The 21,533-nt window shown below is 40.4% G+C and overlaps 1 protein-coding gene and 1 long non-coding RNA gene across 3 annotated transcripts in view; one reads left to right on the forward strand and one right to left on the reverse strand.

The window, feature by feature from the left end:
• LOC125617880 overlaps positions 1 to 7,061 on the reverse strand; it is a 10,528-nt gene extending 3,467 nt beyond the window's left edge. The window contains exons 1-2 of the long non-coding RNA XR_007349001.1: positions 6,692 to 7,061; positions 6,073 to 6,075 (exon numbers count right to left, since the gene is read on the reverse strand). This is a non-coding gene — a long non-coding RNA (uncharacterized LOC125617880). The remainder of the gene's footprint in view (positions 1 to 6,072; positions 6,076 to 6,691) is intronic.
• The window catches only part of Napg (NSF attachment protein gamma), a 21,929-nt gene extending 1,681 nt beyond the window's left edge, over positions 1 to 20,248 (forward strand). The window contains exons 2-11 of one of the 2 annotated variants that reach the window (XM_015506040.2): positions 1,846 to 1,930; positions 2,566 to 2,583; positions 3,331 to 3,361; positions 5,626 to 5,735; positions 5,857 to 5,923; positions 6,182 to 6,252; positions 14,286 to 14,364; positions 16,159 to 16,238; positions 16,776 to 16,905; positions 17,971 to 20,248. In XM_015506040.2, the coding sequence (XP_015361526.1) occupies positions 3,350 to 3,361; positions 5,626 to 5,735; positions 5,857 to 5,923; positions 6,182 to 6,252; positions 14,286 to 14,364; positions 16,159 to 16,238; positions 16,776 to 16,905; positions 17,971 to 18,114 (693 nt within the window). In that variant the 5' untranslated portion in view covers positions 1,846 to 1,930; positions 2,566 to 2,583; positions 3,331 to 3,349 and the 3' untranslated portion in view covers positions 18,115 to 20,248. Of the gene's footprint in view, positions 1 to 1,845; positions 2,006 to 2,565; positions 2,584 to 3,330; positions 3,362 to 5,625; positions 5,736 to 5,856; positions 5,924 to 6,181; positions 6,253 to 14,285; positions 14,365 to 16,158; positions 16,239 to 16,775; positions 16,906 to 17,970 lie in introns of both variants that reach the window. The other variant, XM_015506039.2, reaches the window with a different exon arrangement.
• Positions 20,249 to 21,533: the final 1,285 nt, after the last annotated feature.

The following is a 21,533-nucleotide window of genomic DNA, read 5'->3' on the forward strand; positions in this document are numbered from 1 at the left end:
TTAAAAAAAAAAAAAAAAAAAACAGACCAACTTAACAAGCCATAGTATTTTTTTCTGTTCATGTGTGTTGAGCGCCGAGTTAGGGTCCCAGGCCTATTCTTCATGACAGCAGAGGTGGGTAGGGTTGGTGGTACCAGCTGCAGTTTTTTAGCCTTCTTTTTATATCCAACTTCAGTTATTTGTATACAGTATTGTGTCCATAGTTTTACCATGTTTTGCCGTATTCCTCTATTATGCTTCCTATTATTGAATAAAGAATTTTCTTTTTAAAGTTTTTTTTTTTTTTTAACAGCCTCATTGGAAGCGGTCTGCAAATCGAATTTTTCCCTGTTATGTTTTTTTAATGAGCCTCACTTTGAGATACACTTAATATATTCATGAAGTGTTAAGCTACATACAGACACTAAGATATAAAGAGTCTGAAATATGCAACAGGAATTTGCTAGAAGTTTAGTGATTTTAGTTATGGAATGGTAGGCTGGCTTTCAGCATCTCTGTTATTTTACATATAAATAAAATTTTAAAGTTCCTCAAACACATTTTCATTGCATCTTAGTGATAGTCTGATCACATCTGTGAGCCTGGCATAGAGACCACCTAGGTCAAGTGCTTGTGGGCAAGCTTTGGTTTATCACCAAAGAAGAGAAATCAGGTACAAGGAAACTAGCAACTATACCCTAGAGTTTATTTTTTGTGTAAAATAAAAGCCAGCAAATGAGTGTTCAGCACTTTGCTTTATTCAAAGCTCCAGCTTCATATGAAGTTCATGGACACCTAATGCAGGAGGCTTCTGAAATTGAGGCCAGCCTTCTCTTTGAGGGAGTCTAACAGATTTATTTTTTATGCCCCACACACTGCTTTCAGAAATAAATCTCAGTCAGATTTTCATGTTCATGTTATGTATTTTGCATAACCCCTTTAACTTGAAGGGTTTATGCAAAATACATTTAATCAGTAAAATTTTTAAAATGGAAAATGAGGGATGGGAGTAGTTTCAAGATCTAGTTTTCAGAATTTTATTAAAAAATTTCAAGAGTATTTTTAAGAAATAACACTTAATACATAACACTTTTCTTAAATCTGTGTGCTTTTACTTTGTGAGCAACTCTTGATAAGTTTTCAACATTTGCTAAATTGCATTTTAGGAACTCTCCTAATTCTTTTGCACTGATGAGTACACTTTTAAAACAGTTGTCAGTATACTTCAGCTCTTTGATCAGTGAGCTGTCTTTTTGAAAGAGACCTAAACACGTATAAAGGATCTTTTAAAACAAACAAACAAACAAACAAAAAAAAATATATATATATATATTACATGTATGTTAATATACATGTATATATTACATTAATAGGTCAACATGTAATTATGTATTATACACACACATATTTAGATATTTATTTAAAAATTGTGCCAAAAGGGAAGGTTTATTATAAAACTAATGTGTTTATTAGTATTCCATTTAGATGGCTGATTGAGCTATAATGAAAGAGTGTTTTTCTCATGAAGTCTGAGGCTGAAGTAAGGTGCTGTCCTCACGACTGAAGAACAGGCTGTTGTTACCTGGCACCGATAGGAGCACTGCTGTAGCACTTGATAACATTGTCAGTAGTCAACAAGTTAAAGAAAATGTTTAGAAAATTCTTCTAAAATATTTATAATTAGAAAAGTTGTAAGGAAATTGCTTTACAATAAAGTAATTAAAGGTTTATGAAACTTCCTAAGTATTTGAAATCAGAATATTTAATGATATTTATAAAATGCAGATTTTAGTAATGATTTGAGTTTTTTTTTTTTTTTTTAATAATGGAAGTAGAAAGTCTTTTTTTTCTCTCTCTCTGTTTCAGCTGTTGCTTTTAAAAATGCCAAACAGTTTGAACAAGCAAAAGATGCCTGCCTGAGGGAAGCTGTTGCCCATGAAAATAACAGGGCGTATCTTTTTCAGCCTTTAAAAGAATTAAACGACTTTGGTGATTTTGACAGAAACTTATTTCCTGTTGCATTGTGGTAACGTTTCATTGTAAGATACACTTTTCAGGGATCTTCATTGGAAACTGGTTTTGCTTGATGGCTTTCCTTGTGACAGGGGAGGGAACTCTGTAGGCATGTGCTGATGAGTGAAGCATCTATTATAAAGAAATATCATTGAAAATGCGTAAACTCTTTATACAAATATTTTAAATGCAATCTTTGGTCAGCATTTATGGTAAGAGTTGTAAAGTAGTTTAAAACAATAACTCTTCCTAAGGTATTTTTAAATCTACCAATTAAAACGTGTTTGTTTTACTTGCAAATTAGAGTCATAATAATTTTGCATTTTGGTAAAAATCTAGATTAACATATAATAGAAATAGTTTAAAATCTATGGGGTGTTCTGCCAGTGTTTTTGTGAATCATGTAATTTTAGGAGACAGCAGCAGTCATTGTCTTGTTTGTTCTTACTTGTTTGTAGGATTTGTCTTTTGGAGCCAACTGGCAGTGATTTGGTTAACTTTTATATAAGAGGTCCTTGAAACTATTGATTGCCTCTTTTTTTCCTTAATTTTGACATTGTTACATCCATTCAGTCTTTTTCATGCTGCCAAGTAAGTAAATTTTCCACATTTTTGTATATTTGCTAATTTTGTTTTAAATGTTGCTATTTATATAATAGACCAGCAAAGTTTTGCCATGTTATATTGTAAATAGTGAATTATTTTGAATTAATTTAACTAATTTAAATTTTAATAATTAATGCTTTTGCTTCAGTGTTCGACTTGATCTAAAAATGAAGTCACCCCTAACTAAAGGTGTTGAAATGAAATTCAGCATTATATCTTCAAGTTTGTTTTGTTAGCCTATGAAAAAACAAGTGAATTAGGATCCTCCTCCCCTTTCCTGACAGGTTATAGTACCAATGGAAGGTATTGGTTATGTGTGTGTGTGTGTGTGTATATACACACACACACACACACACACACACACACACACATATATTCCTGCTTTTGTGGAGAGTATTTAGTGTTTTTTTTTTAAAACTTAGGTTTAAGTTTGTCTGATTAAGTTTAACATTTAGCCTCTTCAAGCCTTACTTAATTTTGCATCTACAAAATAAAATTTCTGCAACTCAAATGTAAGGCATTATTGCCCCTGAAAATTAAAAAAATTAAAAAGAAGAAGAAAATGATGGTGCAGTGTATGTAACTATAACCCTCACCTCGAGTGATAGGTCATGCCTCCACCAGGGCCAGCTTCCCTGGAGTCACTTCCCCACCAGCTGTACCTCCCTACAGAGCTTCTCCTTGCCCTCCTTATACCAAGGTCTCATCAGAGAAACTGTGTTCTCTTTGCAGAGCTTATGAGCAAGCTGGCATGATGCTAAAGGTCAGTAATGTGTCAAAGTGTTGTGTGGGTGAAGTGAATCATTCAGAGGGTGTTAAAGTGGAACTTATGTGGAGGTAGAGAAGGTTTCTTACTGTAAAGCACAGATGCCAAGTTAAGATTTCCTGTCCAGGACAGCACTAACTGGACCCACAGGGCATGCTTGTGTATCATAAGGTAGGCAGTGTGAAATGCAAGGGAATGTGTGTTGGCAGGAGCTGGATGGTCAGGTCCTGAGCTCCGTATTGCTCAGAAAGCAGCAGTGCGAGAAGTCTGCCTACATTGGAGAACTTAAAGACATCTTAATGTAATAAAAATTTACAAGTATTTGTTTTCTGATTTCTCCTGGGCTATAGAAAGAAGAGATATTTGCTTATTTTATAAATGTCAGTTGGCAACAGAGAGAGCCACAGACTCAGCAGTTGCTGCTTTCACTGATTCTTTTGGGATGAAATATTTTGACTAATGTACATATTTTTGCTGCTTAAAAGCAGGTTAGGAATTAATATCCTGTTGTGGTTGGGCAGGAAGTGTGACTCTCAAGGTATGCCAGGTAGCAAGTGAGATGAAATGTTTTTCTTTCCAGTTTTATGTGTTTTCAAATATGGTAGAGTTATTTTGAATTATTTAATGTTCCTAAAACTTTGTTTTAAAAACTTACACTTTAATAAAGCTTTTGTTTTCTCTAACGTTTATAGTGTTAACTTACTGATTTTTTTCAGTGAATGCTTGCTGATTCTAGAACATTAGAAACATTGGAAAGAATAAAGAATGTTAATAAAAACTGTTAACATGTTTAGTTTAAAGTTTTTTATACTCTTTGGCCCAGAAATTCCAGTACTGTGCATCTATTATAAAGAAATATCAAATATTTAGGCCCAAGCATTTTATTGAAAAAATTGGTAATTATGTAGGTTTTTAATAATAGGAAAGTGTTTAAATTATGCTGCTTCCTCATTATAAATTGTTCTTTGGCCATAGAAATAAAGTTTTTCTTACTAAACATGCAACTAGTTGCTATTTGGTGATGGAAGTCAGGTTATTAGACTTAGCAACTAGAATTTCTCTTACAGCCACAGCAGCCAGGGACCTGTTGTGACCTCCCATTTGTTTCCCCGAGAACGAGGAAGCTCCCAGGTGGTGGTCTGCAATGTGGGTGCACTGTGCCTGCTGTTAGGGTGTCCTGTCCTGGTGCAGCAGTGGTGGAGCACTGTGTTCTCACAGCACAGCTGTCCTGAGCTGCCCTCTGTGTCCACGCTGTTCAAGCATTGTTTCTAATGTTCAGGTGTCTTTTTAATTTGAGGACTGGAAAGGTGCTACTTTGAAGAAAAGGTTAATGGATAGGACAACAGATGAGTAAAGATGCTCTCTGGCAGGGTCTTGTGCTTGAATTAAATGTCTTTGGACATCACCGGGCAGCATTAGGAGGCCTGACGTACAGAGTCCACAGTTGATCCTATGGGCTGTCATATCCACCAGTGTGTTGCGCACCTTCTCACTTATCCTCCAGCAAGGCTAAGGGAGTGACAGTTTGTGGACAGAGGCCCTCTGGTTCCGTCATTTTGTTATTGTTAGATTTCATATCCTGCTGCTCCATAGTGGGCAGTAAAGTTGCTAAGTCACATGAGCCACTGAAAACTGGCTACTTGTGGTGAATGGACACAGGGGAATAACTGAAATGGATGTGGTAGCCTGGGCCTCGAGGCAGGAGGAGGGGGCTTGTTCCTCTAACAGGGACACCTGCTGCCCAGCCCTGGCTTTTTATTGCCATGTGGGACAGCAAACATGCCATTGCCATTGCCTTTAATATTTTTTTAAGGAAGCCATGAAAACAAAATTTTTATGAACATATCTGATTTTAAAATACTTCATGGTTCAAATAAAACACACTTGGAAATGAGCTATCAGTTTGTGATCTTTGGCATAGGGCTTACTTATAGAGTTACTCAGTAAAAGTTTAAAGACTTGTGATGTCTAGAAAAGAATAGAGAGCAAGTTTTTTTTTGTTTCTACAGTTTGTATAGTTTTACTGAAAGTCTGTGATGTTTTGATGAACTAAATGTAGAACTTAACTGGTACGTTTTTGGCTTGGTTAACTGAAGCTTCATGGGATATAACCACATAAAGACCCTCCATTTCCAATATGCTTATTGTAGTTTTTGAGTCATTTACTCTCATGAAATAGGGACAAGATAACTGAATTTGATGGTTAACTCTGAGTTCCTTCAGTGGCTGTTTTCTGACTGTGCTGCGTGCTTTGCCCACAGGAAATGCAGAAGCTTCCAGAGGCAGTCCATCTGATTGAGAAGGCCAGCATGATGTACCTGGAGAACGGCACGCCGGACACCGCAGCCATGGCCCTGGAGCGAGCTGGCAAGTGAGTGTGCAGAGCTCTCGTGGGAAACATCGCTTTGCAGAGACTCTTCTGTTTTACTAAAGTCCATTGGAAAACAAATTCTATTTTTCTCATATAAGTCAAATTCTCTTGTCTCATTTAGGCTTATAGAAAATGTAGATCCAGAAAAGGCTGTACAGTTATATCAGCAGACAGCTAACGTGTTTGAAGTAAGTTTGTCTTTTATTTTTCATTAATTAGAATGTTTAGATTTATAACATAGGAAAACGAAAATGAAGTGGCTGCCATTTAAAGCTTTTCCAAGCCTATAACCAAACTCTGTTCCCTTTCTCTGTTAAAGAGTAGTGAAGTAGACTACCCACTTTGGTACCCTCAATCCAGTGCTGGTACTTTAGGAAATTGTTATTGAGGGGTAAATTTCTACATCAAAGCCACAAATCTCCCTTGTCTTTGATATCTATCTTCAGAATGAGGAGCGCCTCCGGCAGGCTGTTGAACTGTTGGGAAAAGCCTCAAGACTGCTAGTACGAGGACGCAGGTACATCTTTGAAAATTATTCCGTGTCTGTTTGTGCTTTGAATCTGCACTTGGGACTGTGCATGATTTAGGGCAAAGACACACCAGATTGCCAAGTAGAAAACCTGACATCTAAGTTATCTAGGCCCTTTGAATTCAGTCTTAAAAGACCTGTGTTGCTGAAGTGTAATGCCAGGTTTGTCATTCACCGCACTCTGCATAGCTATGGGGTGGCTCTTGGTCTATTATTTGGTTGTATTTTATGTTTTTCTCTTAAGAAAAAATATGTATATTCCATAAATGACAAAAGTTCCTTAAATGCTAACCCACAAAAGTAGTTTCTTGATTGTCAGGTTGTGTCATTATTTCCTAAACGTAAGACCTGGGGCACAGACTCCTGGAGATGAACAAGGTATCGGGACAGTTTCCTATCATGTACAAATAATTTCTGTGGAGTTTACATTGCCGCAGTCTGGCTGGGCACAAAATCACGAGCCACTCACAGCCTTGTAGATTCAAACCGCAATTCTTCATTCCCGAACTCACACTGACACTCTACACACGTTCTGGGGGACTCCACATTCTGGGCAAAATCCCAAATACTCTCTCAATCCCGCGAGAACTCAACGGGAACTCAAGGAGCCGGCGCGCCTGAGGCAGCAGGATATGCCCTATTCCCAGCAAGGTACACCTTAAACCTAGAACCGCCCTAAACCAGGAACGCCCTAAACCCCCGATCCGCCCTGGTCCTTGAGCAAGGTCACCTTACATGCAATGTCACTGCAAATGACCTGGGTCATGCCATGCGTCATTCTTACTTAGCAATGGCCCTCAGCATTACATTTTGTTTTGTTTTGTTTTATTTGGATCTCACTGGTTTTTTTTTGTTTGTTTGTTTTTTGTTTTTTGGAATTACAAGAAGATAAAAACACTCTCAGGCTGGGGTTGTGGCTCAGTGGTAGAGCACTTGCCTAGCATGGGTGAGGCACTGAGTTCAAGTCTCAGCAGTGCATTTAAACAAATAAATTAATTAGATAAATGTCTGTTGACCATTAAAAAAAAGTTTTTTTAATTAAAAAAATAATTATCCAGCAAAGCTAGATACGTTTTTTTTTTTTTTTAAGGAGTAGTAAGAATTACCTGATGGGAAAGTTGAAGTCATCTGTGTTTTATTATAAGTTGTGAATATTTTTTTAGATATACATGAAAATATATGGCTTTATATGACAGTTCCATGAACTTTTAGTGAAGTTGATCAACTTTTTTGAATAAGAACTTAAATAAATGCACAGTATTTCTCTTGCCTCTTTTGCTAAGTAGTTATAAGAACACAGAAATGCTATTTTTGTGCCAAGAAATAAATAATCCCTAGTGAAAAATGTGGCTTTTGTAGTTAAATGTGTGAGACGCTCCCGATCCTTTGATAGAATCTGGACACTGTGGCCACAGACTATTTTGAGGTTATTTATTTAATTAATCACATAGACTGTGATAAGCTCATGCTCACAGTTACAGATGACACAGATCCGTGTGGTCTCCCTGGCATTTTCTGTTTGCTTGACATATTGCCCAGACTTAGCACGGCAGAGCTGTGCTCACTGAGTCTGTGGGCCAGCAGTCTGGATCCCTGGGGGATCTGTGCTACGCGTTCCACCAGGCTGGAGGCAGGTGTGGCCTTTACCTCATTTGAGGCTCAGGTCCTTCCATGCTCACTGGTTGTTGGCAGGATTCCTTCCTTTGCATCATGTTCCCTGTTCTCTAGTCACCTGTTGACCAGGGACTACTCTGGACTCGAGTCCACCTTCAGTGCCTTGGTTTGTCCCCCATAGACAGTTTGCATTGTGTAGTTTGCTGCTGATCCTTCCTTCAGGCAGGGCCCAGGCCCTCTAGGGCTCACCCAGCAAGCTCAGGCCTGCAGACAGACCACTCACTCTGTTAGCCAGTCAGTCTCACATAACAGGACTGAGGCCCCCACATATTCAGAGGCCATGTGCACACCCAAGAGGGATCACTCAGGGAATATGTATGAGGAGCAAAAGTCCTGGGGGCCGTCGTAGCATTCTGATGTTCACCCCCACCCACGCTAACTTATAAACAGGCCTATTTCCAAAAAGTCATCAATTCAAAATGCGTTTCTCTAGCATTGTGTTATAAGGTACTGGTAGCCAGGTCGTAGCTCACAGAAATTTGGGGTGACTCATATCATGTAGAGCAGTAATGCCAGCATCCAAGCCACTATGTGTATATGCAGTTGTGTTTTTTTCAGTGCATTGTGGTTACACAGAATAGTGGGGTTCATCTTGATATATTCATAGATGTATATAACATAGTTTTCTCCTTTTCAGCCTCTCCCCTTCTTCCACATACCCTTCCTCTACTCTGTTGATCTTCTTTCTATTTATTTACTTATTTTTTTAATTGATGCTTATAGTTATATATAAAGTTGGAATGCATCGTGGTACATTCATACATGCACCTGATATACTTTGGTCAGTTTCAGTCCCCAGTTCTTCCCCTTTCTGTCCCTTCCTCTTTTCTCCTTGCTCCCCTGCTCCTACTCTACTGATTCATTCTGTTTTCATGAGAACCCCTTTTATAAATTCCTATAGTGCAAGAATTAAAACCAAGAATCAATAAATGGGATGGATTCAAACTCAAAAGCTTCTTCTCAGCAAAAGGAACAATCAGTGAGGTGAATAGAGAGTCTACAGAATGGGAGCAAATCTTTACCACAAGCATATCAGACAGAGCACTAATCTCTAGGATATATAAAGTACTCAAAAACCTTAACACCAAAAAAAAAAAAATGACCCAATCAATAAATGGGCTAAGGAACTGAACAGACACTTCTCAGAAGAGGATATACAATCAATCAACAAACATGAAAATTGTTCAACATCTCTAGCAATTAGAGAGATGCAAATCGAAACTTCTCCAAGATTTCATCTCATACCAGTCAGAATGGCAGCTATTAAGAATACAAACAATAAGTGTTGGTGAGAATGTGGGGGGAAAGGTACACTCATACACTGCTGGTGGGACTGCAAATTGGTGCAGCCAATATGGAAAGCAGAAGGGAGATTCCTTGGAAAACTGGGAATGGAACTACCATGTGACCCAGCTATCCCACTCCTTGGCTTATACCCAAAGGGCTTAACAACAGCATACTACAGGGACACAGCCACATCAATGTTTATAGAGCACAATTCATAATAGCTAAACTGAGGAACCAACCCAGATGCCCTTCAGTAGATGAGCAGATAAAGAAACTTTGGCATATATACACAATTGAATATTACTCAGCATTAAAAGAGAATAAAATCATGGCATTTGCAGGTAAATGGATGGAGTTGGAGAAGATAATGCTGTTAGCCAATCCCAAAAAACCAAAGGTCAAATATTTTCTTTGATATGAGGAGAGGATGCTGACTCATAATAACAATGGAGAGGGAGCATGGGAGGAATGGAGGAACTTCAGGGCAAAGAGGAGGGAGGGGAAGGAAGGGGGCAGGGGGTAGGAATGACGGTAGAATGAGTTACCATCATTACCCTAAGTACATGTATGAAGACACGAATGGCGTGAGAATACTTTGTGTACAATCAGTGACTTGAAAAATTGTGCTCTATATGTGTAATATGAAATGAATTGCAATCTGCCATTGTGTATAACTAATTAGAATAAATAAATAATTATATATATATACATATGTGTATATATGTATAGATTGATAGGTACGTATATATATATATATATATGTATATACACAATTGAATATTATATATATAAATATATATACGTACCTATCGATCTATACATATATAGATACACATGTATATATAATTATTTATTTATTCTAATTTTTTTATATATATATATATATACACACACACACATATACATACACATACATACATACACACACACACACACACATATATATCTATAAATTCTTTTTTCTCTTCAGCTTCTGCATGTGAGAGAAGACATTTAGCCCTTGACTTTCTGAGTCTGGCTTATTTTACTTGGCATGATGTTCTCCAGTTCTATCCAATTACCAGCAGATGACATAAATTTCATTCTTTATGGCTGAGTAGAACTGCAGAGTTTATATATACCACGTTTTCCTTATCCACAGTCTATTGATGGGCACCTGGGCTGGTTCCATAACTAGTTTACTTGACTTGCCAGCTATAAACATTGGTGTGCATGTGACACTATAGTATGCTGATTTTAGCTCTCTCAGATAAATACCAAGGAGTGGAGTAGTTGATTCATACAGTGGTCTGTTCCTAGTATTTAAATGACTGTCCGTACTGCTTCCCAAAGTGACATACTGGTTTGTAGTCCCATCAACAATCTGTCAGTGTACCTTTTCCTGCCACATCCTCACCAGCAGTATTGTTATTTGTGTTCTTGAGGTTGCCATTCTAACTGGAGTAAGATGAAATCTCAGTGTAGGCTTGGTTTGCATCTCTCTGATTGCTAAGGGTGTTAAAACATTTTTAAATATATTTGTTGGCTAATTGCATTTTTACCTTTTGAGAAATGTTTTCTTTTGGATCTTTTTCCCATTGATTGATTCTTAAGATATTTTGGTGTTTCATTTTTTAAGTTCTTTATATATTCTGATCACTAATCTCCTGTGGTAAGAGTAGCTAGCAAAGACTTTCTGCCATTCTGTGGGTCCTCTTTTCACAGCCTTGTTTCCTTTGCTGTGCAGAAGCTTTCTAATTTAATGCTGTCCCACCTAGTGGTGCTTGGTTTTATTTCTTGAACTTAAGGCGTCTTATTAAGGAAGTTGGTGCATGTGTCAGGATTGTTGCCCCTATAGTTTCTCTGAGCAGTTTCACTGTGTGTGGTGTAATTCCTAGGTCTCTGACTCACTTTGGGCTGATTTTTGTGCGGGGTGAGTGACAGGGACTTAGTTTTCTTCTGTGTATGGATAGCCAGGTTTCACAGCACCATTTGTCAGAAAGGCTATTTTTTTCTTCAACATATGTTTCTGACGTGTTTGTCAAGGATCAGATGACTGTGGATCTGTCTGTGTGTCTTCTCTTCCCACTGGTTTTCACATCTGTCTTTATACCACACTGTGCTGTTCTTGTTACTGTGCTCCATGGTACACTTGAAGACCAGGTGTTACGACTGATTCCTCCAGCCTCACTCGTGTTGCTCAGATTGCTCAGCTGTTCTGGGTCTTTTATTCTTCCAGTTCTGTGAAGAATGTCACTGTTAATATGGTCATTTTGATGATATTGATTTACTGTCAAGCCATAAATAAACATGGTAGGTCTTTTCATCTTCTAAGATCGTCTTTAATTTCTTTCTTCAGCAGTGTTCTGTAATTTTCATTGTATGGATCTTGCACCTCCAGATTTTATTCTAAAGTTGAGTTGTTTTTGTGGGGTGTGTTGTTTGTTTCTGTTTTTTTTTTTTTTTAGGTTATTGAAGATGGAGTTTTTTTTTGTTTTTTCTTTATGTCTCTGCAGATTCATCAGTGGAGAACAGGAAAGTTATTGATTTATGTATGTTGATCTTGTATCCTGCTACTTTGCTGAATCTGTTTTAGCTCTGCAAGTCTTCTGGTGGAGTTTTTGGGGTCTCCCAACTATAGAGTCATGTCATCAGCAAATAGACATCGTTTGATTTCTTTTTCCTAAATAGTATCCCTTTAATTTCCTTTTGTTTGATGTTCTGGGTAGAGTTTTGAGATCTATACTGAGTAGAAGTGGTGAGAGTGGACATCTTTGTCCTGATTTTAAAGGACATGCTTTCAGTTTTTTGTCTTTTCAGAATGGCGCTGGCTTTGGGTTTTTCACGTACAACCTTTGTAACATTGAGGTAAATTCCTTCTGCCCCTAGTTTCTCCAGAGTTTTTAACATGAGTGAATTCTGGATTTTGTCAGTGGCTCTTTCTGCATCTATTGAGATGGTCACATGATTCTTGTTCTTGGTCCTATTTAAGTGATGAATTACATTTATTGATTTGCATGTGTTGAACCAGCCACGCGTGCATCTCTGGGGTGAAACCCACTTGATCAAGGTGTTTTTTTCTAATTATTGTATTAAGGATTTTTCTATCTCTATTCATCATGGATTTGGGTCTATAGTTTTCTTTCTTGCTGTGTCTTTGTGTGGTTTTGGTATCAGGCTGATGCTGGCTTTATAGAATTGAGTTTAGAAGTGTCTCTTCCTTTTCTAGTTCATGGAATTGTTTGAGGAGGATTCATACTAGTTCTTTGCAGATCTGGTAGATTCTGCTGAGGTTCTGTCTGGCCTCCTGTGCTTTTCTCTGTTGGGAGGCCTTTTATCACTGCTGTCATCTCATTGCTTGGTACTGGTCTGTTTGTGTTTTCTGTATCTTGGTTCGGTTTGGGTAAGGTTATATGGAATTTGTCAGTATCTTCTAGTTTGCCTATTTGGTAAGATATAAATTTTCAAATTATCTCCTAATGATTTCAGAAATGTCTCTGGTGATCTCCTTTTTTATCTCTAATTTTGTTGATTTGGGTCTTCTCTTTCATTCTTTTAGTTAGTTTGGCTAGTTATTTATCAGTCTTGTTTCTTTTCTTTTAATATTTATTTTTTAGTTGCAGTTGGACACAATACCTTTATTGTATCTATTCATTTTTATATGGTGCTGATGATTGAACCCAGGGCCTCACACATGCTAGGTAAGGGCTCTACCACTGAGCCACAACCCCAACCCAATCTCCCAATCTTGTTTATCTTTCAAAGATCTTTTGTATTTTTTAAATACTCTTATTTCATTAATTTTAGCTCTCATCTTAATTTTTTCCCGTCTTCTACTGATTTTGGAATTAGTTTGTTCCTGTTCTTCTAGGGCCTTGAGATATAGCATTAGATTGTTTATTTGGGACCTTTCTGTGTTTTTAATGAAGCCACTTTCTATGAGTAACATCTTAATAGTGTCCCCAAGGTTTTGGTGTATTGGATCATTATTCTTGTTTGATTCTAGGGCTTTTTAAATATTTCTTCTCTCATTTCTTCAATGATCCATTCATCATTTGAAAGAGTATTGTTTAATCTCCATTTGTTTATGTGATTTCTATAAATTTTCTTACTGTTGATTTCTAATTTCAATCTATTATCTAATAAAATGTATGGAAAATACTGATTTTTTATTTGCTAAGACTTGTATGCAACTATTTTTTTAAAGATGATAAACATGCAGAGAAACAGAGCACATCGTGCAACTTGTTCCATGTGGCATTACTTTACTCTGGGTCACAGCACCTCTTCTCCCTCTGTGTTCTAACAGTGCAGCATCTTGTGCTGTTTGGTTACTGGGTTGTGTCAGCTCCCAAGACCACGTCCCTGGGCCATATCCAGACTGTTGGTGGGGTTGAGAGAAATAGGAAGACGGCAGGTGGTGCCAGACATGAGTGAGGTGCTAGTCAGGGAGGCCTGAGATTCAGAGTGTGAAGGAACTTCACAGGGAGATGGGCAGCCAGTCGGGGTGTGATGGAGTTAAGGCTGGGGAGTGAGAAAGGGGTGGGAAGATGTTTCAACCAATCCCCTTCCTCTTATCTTTCTACTCTGACCTTAGTGGGATGAAGAAAAGAGAATGGGTGAGGGTAGATAGAAAAGACGAGTGTTGAAGGTGAAAGGTGCAGGGTTTGGCTCACGGGGGCCCGTGGCGTAGCAGGGATGCCTGGGAGGGAGGAGGGCGCACCCAGGGAAAGGAGTCAGGTGCAGAAGTCAGGGTTTGTCTCATACCTTTATCGGAGCAGTTGGTGGGATTTGTCAGACACTGACGATGGTCCCTGCCAAACTAGAGCTCTCCCTGCCAAACTAGAGCTCTCCGTTTGAGCTGACTCAGTTCCTTTGCCTGGGGTGTCAGCTTGATGCCTAGGAGGGGAGAGCAGGCCCTGAGGCCAGGTGAGCAGAGCTGCTGCGAACAGCCTACGGAGCACTTGGTGAAACACCTGTCTTTGTTGTTTCTCTACAGTCTGTGACATCAGATACATCTCTGGTGACCTCTGCTACAGATCACTCAACCCTGCCTTGACATTTCTTCGTTTTGTCTTCAGGTTTGATGAGGCGGCACTCTCTATTCAGAAAGAAAAAAATATTTATAAGGAAATTGAGAATTACCCAACTTGTTATAAGGTATTCTTGAAATGGCTTGTTTTTGGCTTTACATTAGTTAATTTTCCATATTGGTATAAGTAAGAATAAGCAAGGGTTCTGTGGATATTTGTGTTTCTGTAAAATAATACTTCATGGGCTATTTCTCTGACCTGTCTTGCTGATTACAACTAAAACTGCCAAATAAAATACAGAAAGCCACCACCCATGGACCCTGAAAGTGAAGAAGAGCAGGTGGAGGGAGTAGCAAGCAGTGTAGGGTTTCTGTTGCCTGTTGGAGTGTTTCCCTGAGAATCCCCGTCACGCGGCAGGGCTCAGGCTGCAGCAGCAGAAAGCTCAAAGGAAACCCCATCCTTCTGGGCAGAGGAGCTGGGAGAGAGGCCCTGCTGTTTCCCTCTTCCCCCTTGGCCTAGCTTAGGGTTGAGCTCTAGTTGTAGAGCTAAGCTGGGATGGTTCAGAGGAGCCGAGAGAGAGCATGGGAAGGGAGTCCCCGCACACGCAGCCCCCCTCGTCTCCAGAGCAGTGGTGCCCAGTCTAGAACTGCAGGACAGCTTCAGCACTGTCCAGGTCTCCCCTACCCGTGAAGAGCTCATTTGTGGGACAGTCCAGAAGCAGCTGAAGGACAGCAAAGGATCAGAGCTATGACTGGAACTGCTGCCCACCGAAGCCAGTCCCATTAGTAGTCTGAGCTTGAGATGACTGATTGCCCGCTAAAAACATCCACACTCCTGAGAAATCCGTCAGTCTATGCAGTGTGACCTTTTCAAGCACCCAGGGTACAGTCCAGAATTACTCATCATATAAAACCAGGAAAAAGAGTAGCTTTAAGAAAAGAGAATTGCACCAACCCTAGCATGACCCAGCTGGTGGAATTCCCACATACACACTTGGTTACACCTGCTCCACGAAGAAAGGGTGAACATAGTGGGAAGGAATGGAAAAGAGGACCTGTTATTTTTTATAGAAAAAAATTTAATATCATAGAAAACTATAGAAATGAAGTAAGTGGGAATTTTAGGACTAAATGAAATACTAGGTGAGCTTAATCTTATAATGGAGATGACAAAAGAAAGACTCATCAATTTGAAGATAGAACAGTAAAAGAGTGGAGATGGTGAAGACCTGAAAGCACTCTACGGAGAGCTGTTCCCACTCCTGTCAGCCTCGTCCTGGTCTCACCACTCTTTCTGTTGTTGATTCACGTCATTGTTCCTGTTACTTCAAGTTTCCATTCATACTCTTTACAGGTATCTTGTTAAGAATTTCAGATGGGGGCTGGGGATGTGGCTCAAGCGGTAGCACGCTCGCCTGGCATGCGTGCGGCCCGGGTTCGATCCTCAGCACCACATACAAACAAAGATGTTGTGTCCGCCGGAAACTAAAATAAATAAATAAATATTTAAAAAAAAAAAAAAAAGAATTTCAGATGGTACTTATAGAGCTATGGGTCCTTCCTCTTCTTTTTGATTCCCTTTTTAAGATCATAGAGGTATTTGAAAGAAACTCTGTTTCAAGCATGTGCTGATTATGTTCTCAGATTTTATGGTCCCCAGACCTGGGAGCAGGTTGGGAATGGCAGCAGCATCTCAGGCTGGTCTTGGGCCTGCTCAGCACAGTCCCTGGGTGGTTTATGCACACATCAGTGTTGGAGAGTTACTGTTGTAGGGTATCTTTTCTCAGATGTCCTGTAGAAGCTACTGCAAAATTTATACATCTGTATATAAACCAAAACTCTTAAATTCCAGGTGTTTTAAATGCTTCCAGGAAATTAATGAAGTAGGTGTCAATTTGGTCCATGATTTTCTTTCATTTTAGAAAACAATTGCTCAAGTCTTGGTTCACCTGCACAGAAACGACTATGTGGCTGCAGAGAGGTGTGTCAGGGAGAGCTACAGGTAAGGCACAGGCTCACTCCTCTTACCTACAGTGCTGCTATTTCTGTTCCTTAAGCCAGGCTTGCTGCTTGGCCATGAACCGTTTTTTATAAATGGAATAGGAGCACTCAATTTTGGTTTTTAAAGATTTTGGTTTACAAGGTGTTTTCTTGCCTGTCGTCCCCCCGCCCGCCCCCTGTGGGTCTGCATGGAGTGAATGACTTGTCATTTTGTTATATTCAACTTCAAAGAAATAAGGGACACAACAACCAAAAAAAAAAAAAAAAGAAGAAGAAAGGAAAGTGCTCAGATTGTGTGTTGCAAGGTTAGAAGGAGGTTCTTGTGCTGGTATCTGCTCAGTAGTAAGGTCTGGGCTCACTGGTTCCTTGAGCAGGCTGTGCCTGTGCCTTACAGGGTGTGAGCAGCATACTTGTTCCCACCTAGCGGGCACCAGTAGCCTCCCTCACCCTGGTGACAGTCCCGGTGGCTGCAGACTGCGGGCTTGTGCTGGGGCGCAATGCCCCCAGGGAAACTGACGTGTGCCCTGTCCTGCCCTAGCATACCTGGCTTCAGCGGCAGCGAGGACTGTGCCGCCCTGGAGCAGCTGCTGGAGGGCTACGATCAGCAGGACCAGGACCAGGTGTCGGAGGTCTGCAGCTCTCCGCTCTTCAAGTACATGGACAATGACGTGAGTGCCCCGGCCGGCCTGGCCCTGCGCTCCTGGGGGCACCTAAGCCAGCCTGCCCCTCTACTCCTGGGGGCCCCGGGCCAGCCTGCCCCTCTGCTCCCAGGGGTCCCTGGGCCAGCCTGCCCCTCTGCTCCCGGGGGACCCTGGGCCAGCCTGCCCCTCTGCTCTTGGGAGGCAGCGGTCTCCTGCCTCATCGCACTCAGAGGAGCTGGCCCATGCCTTTGCATTTCCCCATAGGTCTGGGGAGTCTGGAGGTCAGCTGCCTGGGTTACGGCCGTTTAATACCCATCTAACCATGTTAACCACGTGCACACTTTGTAACCCAGCCTCGCTTCTCACCTTGTCCTTCCATCTGCTGTCCTCTGTCGGTTTCCCAATGTAATAAGCTGCTTTTAGGTGCCCTGTCAGAAGAGGCCCATCATGAAATGGCTCTTGCAGCCCATGGACATCTTTGAGGCCAGCTGTGTGAAGCAGGTTGTTAATGGGCCATATCTAAGCCTCAGGGATCTCAGCTATCAAACAGCTGTGAAGAATGCTCCAGTCACTATGGGGACAGCCTCACGTGACACCTTTCACACACGAGCTGTGGCTATCCGTGGCTTGTTCTTGTTTCCCTTCTTCAGTAGGTTTGTGAGCGCCCATTTATTTGATCTGATAACTTTGGAATTCAATCATTTAAAGACCTTTAATTTTTTTAAAAAATGATACATGTGGAGAAGCCAGTTTTTTCTAGGTAAATTCTTACATGTGCTTTTATAAATTTATAATATTTAACACAGTTTGCCCCCAGCTCACACTCTGATTTATTCAGGCGAGCTGTACTTCATAGGTACTAGGAGGAGTACCTAACTCTGCATGTCCACATTATCTCAGATTTCCAAGTGTGACAGGGAGCTGATATTTTTGCAGCTGTCACATCTTGATCATGAAACATCTGATGGCAGCATCGTGTGCTTTCTATCTCATGGTGGCCTTGGTGTTCTGGAGGGGAGTTAACTGTTGTTGAGACAGCGTGTGTCGGGATTCTGGTTTTCCAGCTCTAAGATCATGCTTTGCCATTAACAGTACGCTAAGCTGGGCCTGAGCTTGGTAGTTCCAGGAGGGGGGATCAAGAAGAAAGCGCCAGCAACTCCACAGGCCAAGCCTGACGGCGTCAGCACGGCAGCTGCCGAGGAGGAGGAGGATGAGTATTCAGGAGGACTCTGCTAGCTCTGCACCTGCGGAAGGAGCGGGGAGGAGGAGGAGGAGGAGAATCCCTGGCACGCATGTTCATGGACCTGGGGCTGGCTTGGGGGCACCTGCACTCCAGTGAAGTCAGGATTTTGAATGCTAACAAAGGTGAAATTTTAGTTACCATTTTCCTGAATCAGCTAATTCCCCTGTGAAGCATTGTAAGAGCAAAAATTAGCTGAAACTATACTGTCACACATTAATACAGTTGATTTCAAAGTTTTCAAGCTAAATTCTAGACAAATTATCCTAAACCAAAGGAGAAATAGGCATATTATTCTTTCTTGGGTTTTTATAATTTATTGTTAGAACATTTTCTTTGCATTTTATTTAATATTGCTGCTAAAAGTGATGTTTACTGGTAGAAATGATTATTTTGAAACCTTTTTTGTTTTGTTTTGCAGAAGAGGAAATTTTTCTCCCATGATATTAGATATCTTTAATTGTTAAATCTTTTAAGAGACAAGGTTGATACTGAAATGATTTTGAGGCTCACAATATTATTTAGCCCAGTAAAAGATGCATTTAAGCTTTTAAATGTGATTTTACCAAATTCTAAAGGTAGCCTGTTAAAATGATACTGTAAATGTCTCTAGTTCTTTCTGAAGTGTGAGTGTTTCTTCCATCAAAAAAGAAAAAATCAGTACAGTGTGATTGTCTGTAACCCTACCTGAGTCTTGACCAGGAGCAGCCAGTGGAGACCTTTCTGTGCATTAAGACAGAGGCCCTGTTTCCATCAGTCTGCACCCATGGCTGCTTCTCCCTGCAGGGATGATCTCTTGCTCATTTAGAGTTGCCACTTGACCAGCTCTTCCTGACGTGGGAAATGCTGTGTACTGCAAAAATGTGGCTGAGAGAGAAGAGTTGTTCCTGAGTGACACGTATTTAAAGCCCAGGGCTGCTGATATTTTCATACTTCATAGTGTTTTACTAAAATATTATTTTTGAAGCATTCCTTTTGCACCCCGGGTGGCTTAGACCCATCTCATAATCTGTTAATTGGAAAGAGGCTAGGAGGAGGAGGAGCAGCAGCAGCAGGGCACACTCCGCAGGCCATATGCCCAGAGCAGGTTCCTTTCACTCACACCCTGTCCCGGAGGGCACCCCTTGTTTGCTGTAGTGTGCTTAGTGTGGACTTCCGGAAGCACTAGGAGAAGTATCGGAGTGATTGGCCACAGTTCTGGGGAGAGCTCAGCTGGAAGAGCACCCTTGGGCAGGTGTGCTCGAGTGGGTACGGGTCAATGTATCCTCTGTTTTGTGGGGCTGACGCAGAACACCCATGAATTTGATGCTCATTTTCATTAAGTATTGAGAGTATGAGCAATCAAAATGAAGTTGTGCTAGGCATTTTTATTTAAAGAGAAATCAATGTTTCCAAGGTCCCATTATTGCTGTGTGTACTCAAAGATCCAGTCAGAAACTTCTGGAGTCCTATATTAATGCTCATTTGAGCGAGTTAGCTGTGTTAGACAGATTGGTGGTACTCAAAGATATTTTAGACTGTCTATCTCTAGACCATATTACTCATTATCCCCTTGCAGGGGGAAATTAATTTGACTTTTCCCTCATACTGAGAACTTGAAGAGAAAAGGGATGAGTCAGTGGATCCTGTGGCTGCATGCAGCTGGGCTTGAGACAGAGAGCCCCCCGGCTGCCCTTAGGAACAGGTGTGCAGGACAGAGAGAGTCTTTGGATGCCAGGGCTGTTCTTCCTGGAATCCAGGGAAGAGCATTGGTTCACTTTTTCTTTCCACCTGCATAAAGCCCTTCATCCTGAGGTGGTCACAAGTGGAAAATTTGGTGTTTACAATAAACATAATTTCCCCGGCTTCAGCGTCCTCGCTCCACCAAATGAGGGTCTGCATGAGATGCTCAGAACCCAGTGTTCAATTTCTGTTAATGCAGCGAGTGAAGTCGGTCTGCAGGATATAGTTAATATATTGAATTTATTTATACATATGCAGAGTATGGTATTTGTGAATGGAATCTGTGCTTTATTCCTATTTTTTCCAGCTCTTTGACGAGTAAAATATTAAATGTGTTGTTATAGAAATACAGATTATTGCTTCTATAGGAAGATAATTATGAAAATAAAATCTGAAACTATATGTTTATATGCGATTTTTTTTTGTCTGATCATTTTCTTTTCTCTGAGGACACATTCTCTTAATTATTTGAAGTCAGCTATGTTTTATAAGAATAATACTTTATCTTAAATTATATGTTCTGCTCTTTAAGAGTTGGGCACCTTTTGGAAGTTACTTTAAACTATTTGACTTTTTAAAAATGCCATTCAGTTACTGTGACACTCCTGTGAAATCTGCTACCTGGTGAGCTAGAAGACTAATTAACGCATCTTCCAGAAGATGGTTTTCCATAGGGTTAAATGAGGTAAGACCTTGTGATTAGGAGACTGAGGAAGCTGATGGGATGAGATTGTTTTGCAGTCACGTGTGACTAGCACCACAGTGATCACCATTAGATTCACTTCAAGTAGTTTAAATGTGTTGACACTTACTGTGTACATGGAGGGGAAGTGCATCATGGGAGTGGGTATCTAGGTGCAGGAGGAGTTGGAGTGAGTCGGTGACCAGACAGTGACTCCTAGACAAGGCAGTTGTGTTTCTCTCGGGACCTTGGAGGAGGTGGAAGATGCCACGCTGGAAGGGACAAAGAAAAGCCACCCCCCGCCCCCCATTGTCTTCATAGGAGTAACAGCCTCTCACTACTTTAATATGGTGAGTCCAGCTGAAGTACACGCAGTGCCTTGGGAGAACACAGCACTGAGCAGACATCACTTTTATCAAGGAGCGTGAACCTCCCTTTCGGTGTGTGGTTTTATCGCCAGGTGACCTTCCTGCATAGAATACCTACATGATTTTTAATTAATATTCAGGAATATTAAATCTCCTTACATAACTGTTTCTGTGTGCAGCTGGTGAATTAAATCCCCACAGAGCTTGAGACTTAAACGTTTTAGATCACATTTACAGATTCTATATATTTGATTCCCCTCAACTTTCAAGGAACCTCATTTGGGCACTCATAAAACTTAACACTCAGAATTCTCCTAAGCACATAACTAACAAAGCTAACAAGTCCAACTTGGACATAGAGTACTCAAATATTGTGGATTCAAACTCTCAGTCACTATCAGGTAGAATAAAAACAGGTTAGTATGTCAAATTCTGATAAGTGTTTGAATAAACAGACCAGTTTATCAAAATTCTATGAAGCTCATTGCTAAAACTAAATTATCACTAAAGTTGAACTCCTTTGTTGATACGAAATGCTTATTTCTTTACCTGTTACCAGTAAGCCATTGAATTCAGCCACCTCAGGGGACAGGTTCTCTGCGTTGGGCCCAGAGAGTTGAGGACGTGGCCTGGGGCTGAAGGC

This window comes from Marmota marmota, unplaced genomic scaffold (genome assembly GCF_001458135.2).
Source record: "Marmota marmota marmota unplaced genomic scaffold, marMar, whole genome shotgun sequence".
NCBI classification, from domain to species: Eukaryota; Metazoa; Chordata; class Mammalia; order Rodentia; family Sciuridae; genus Marmota; species Marmota marmota.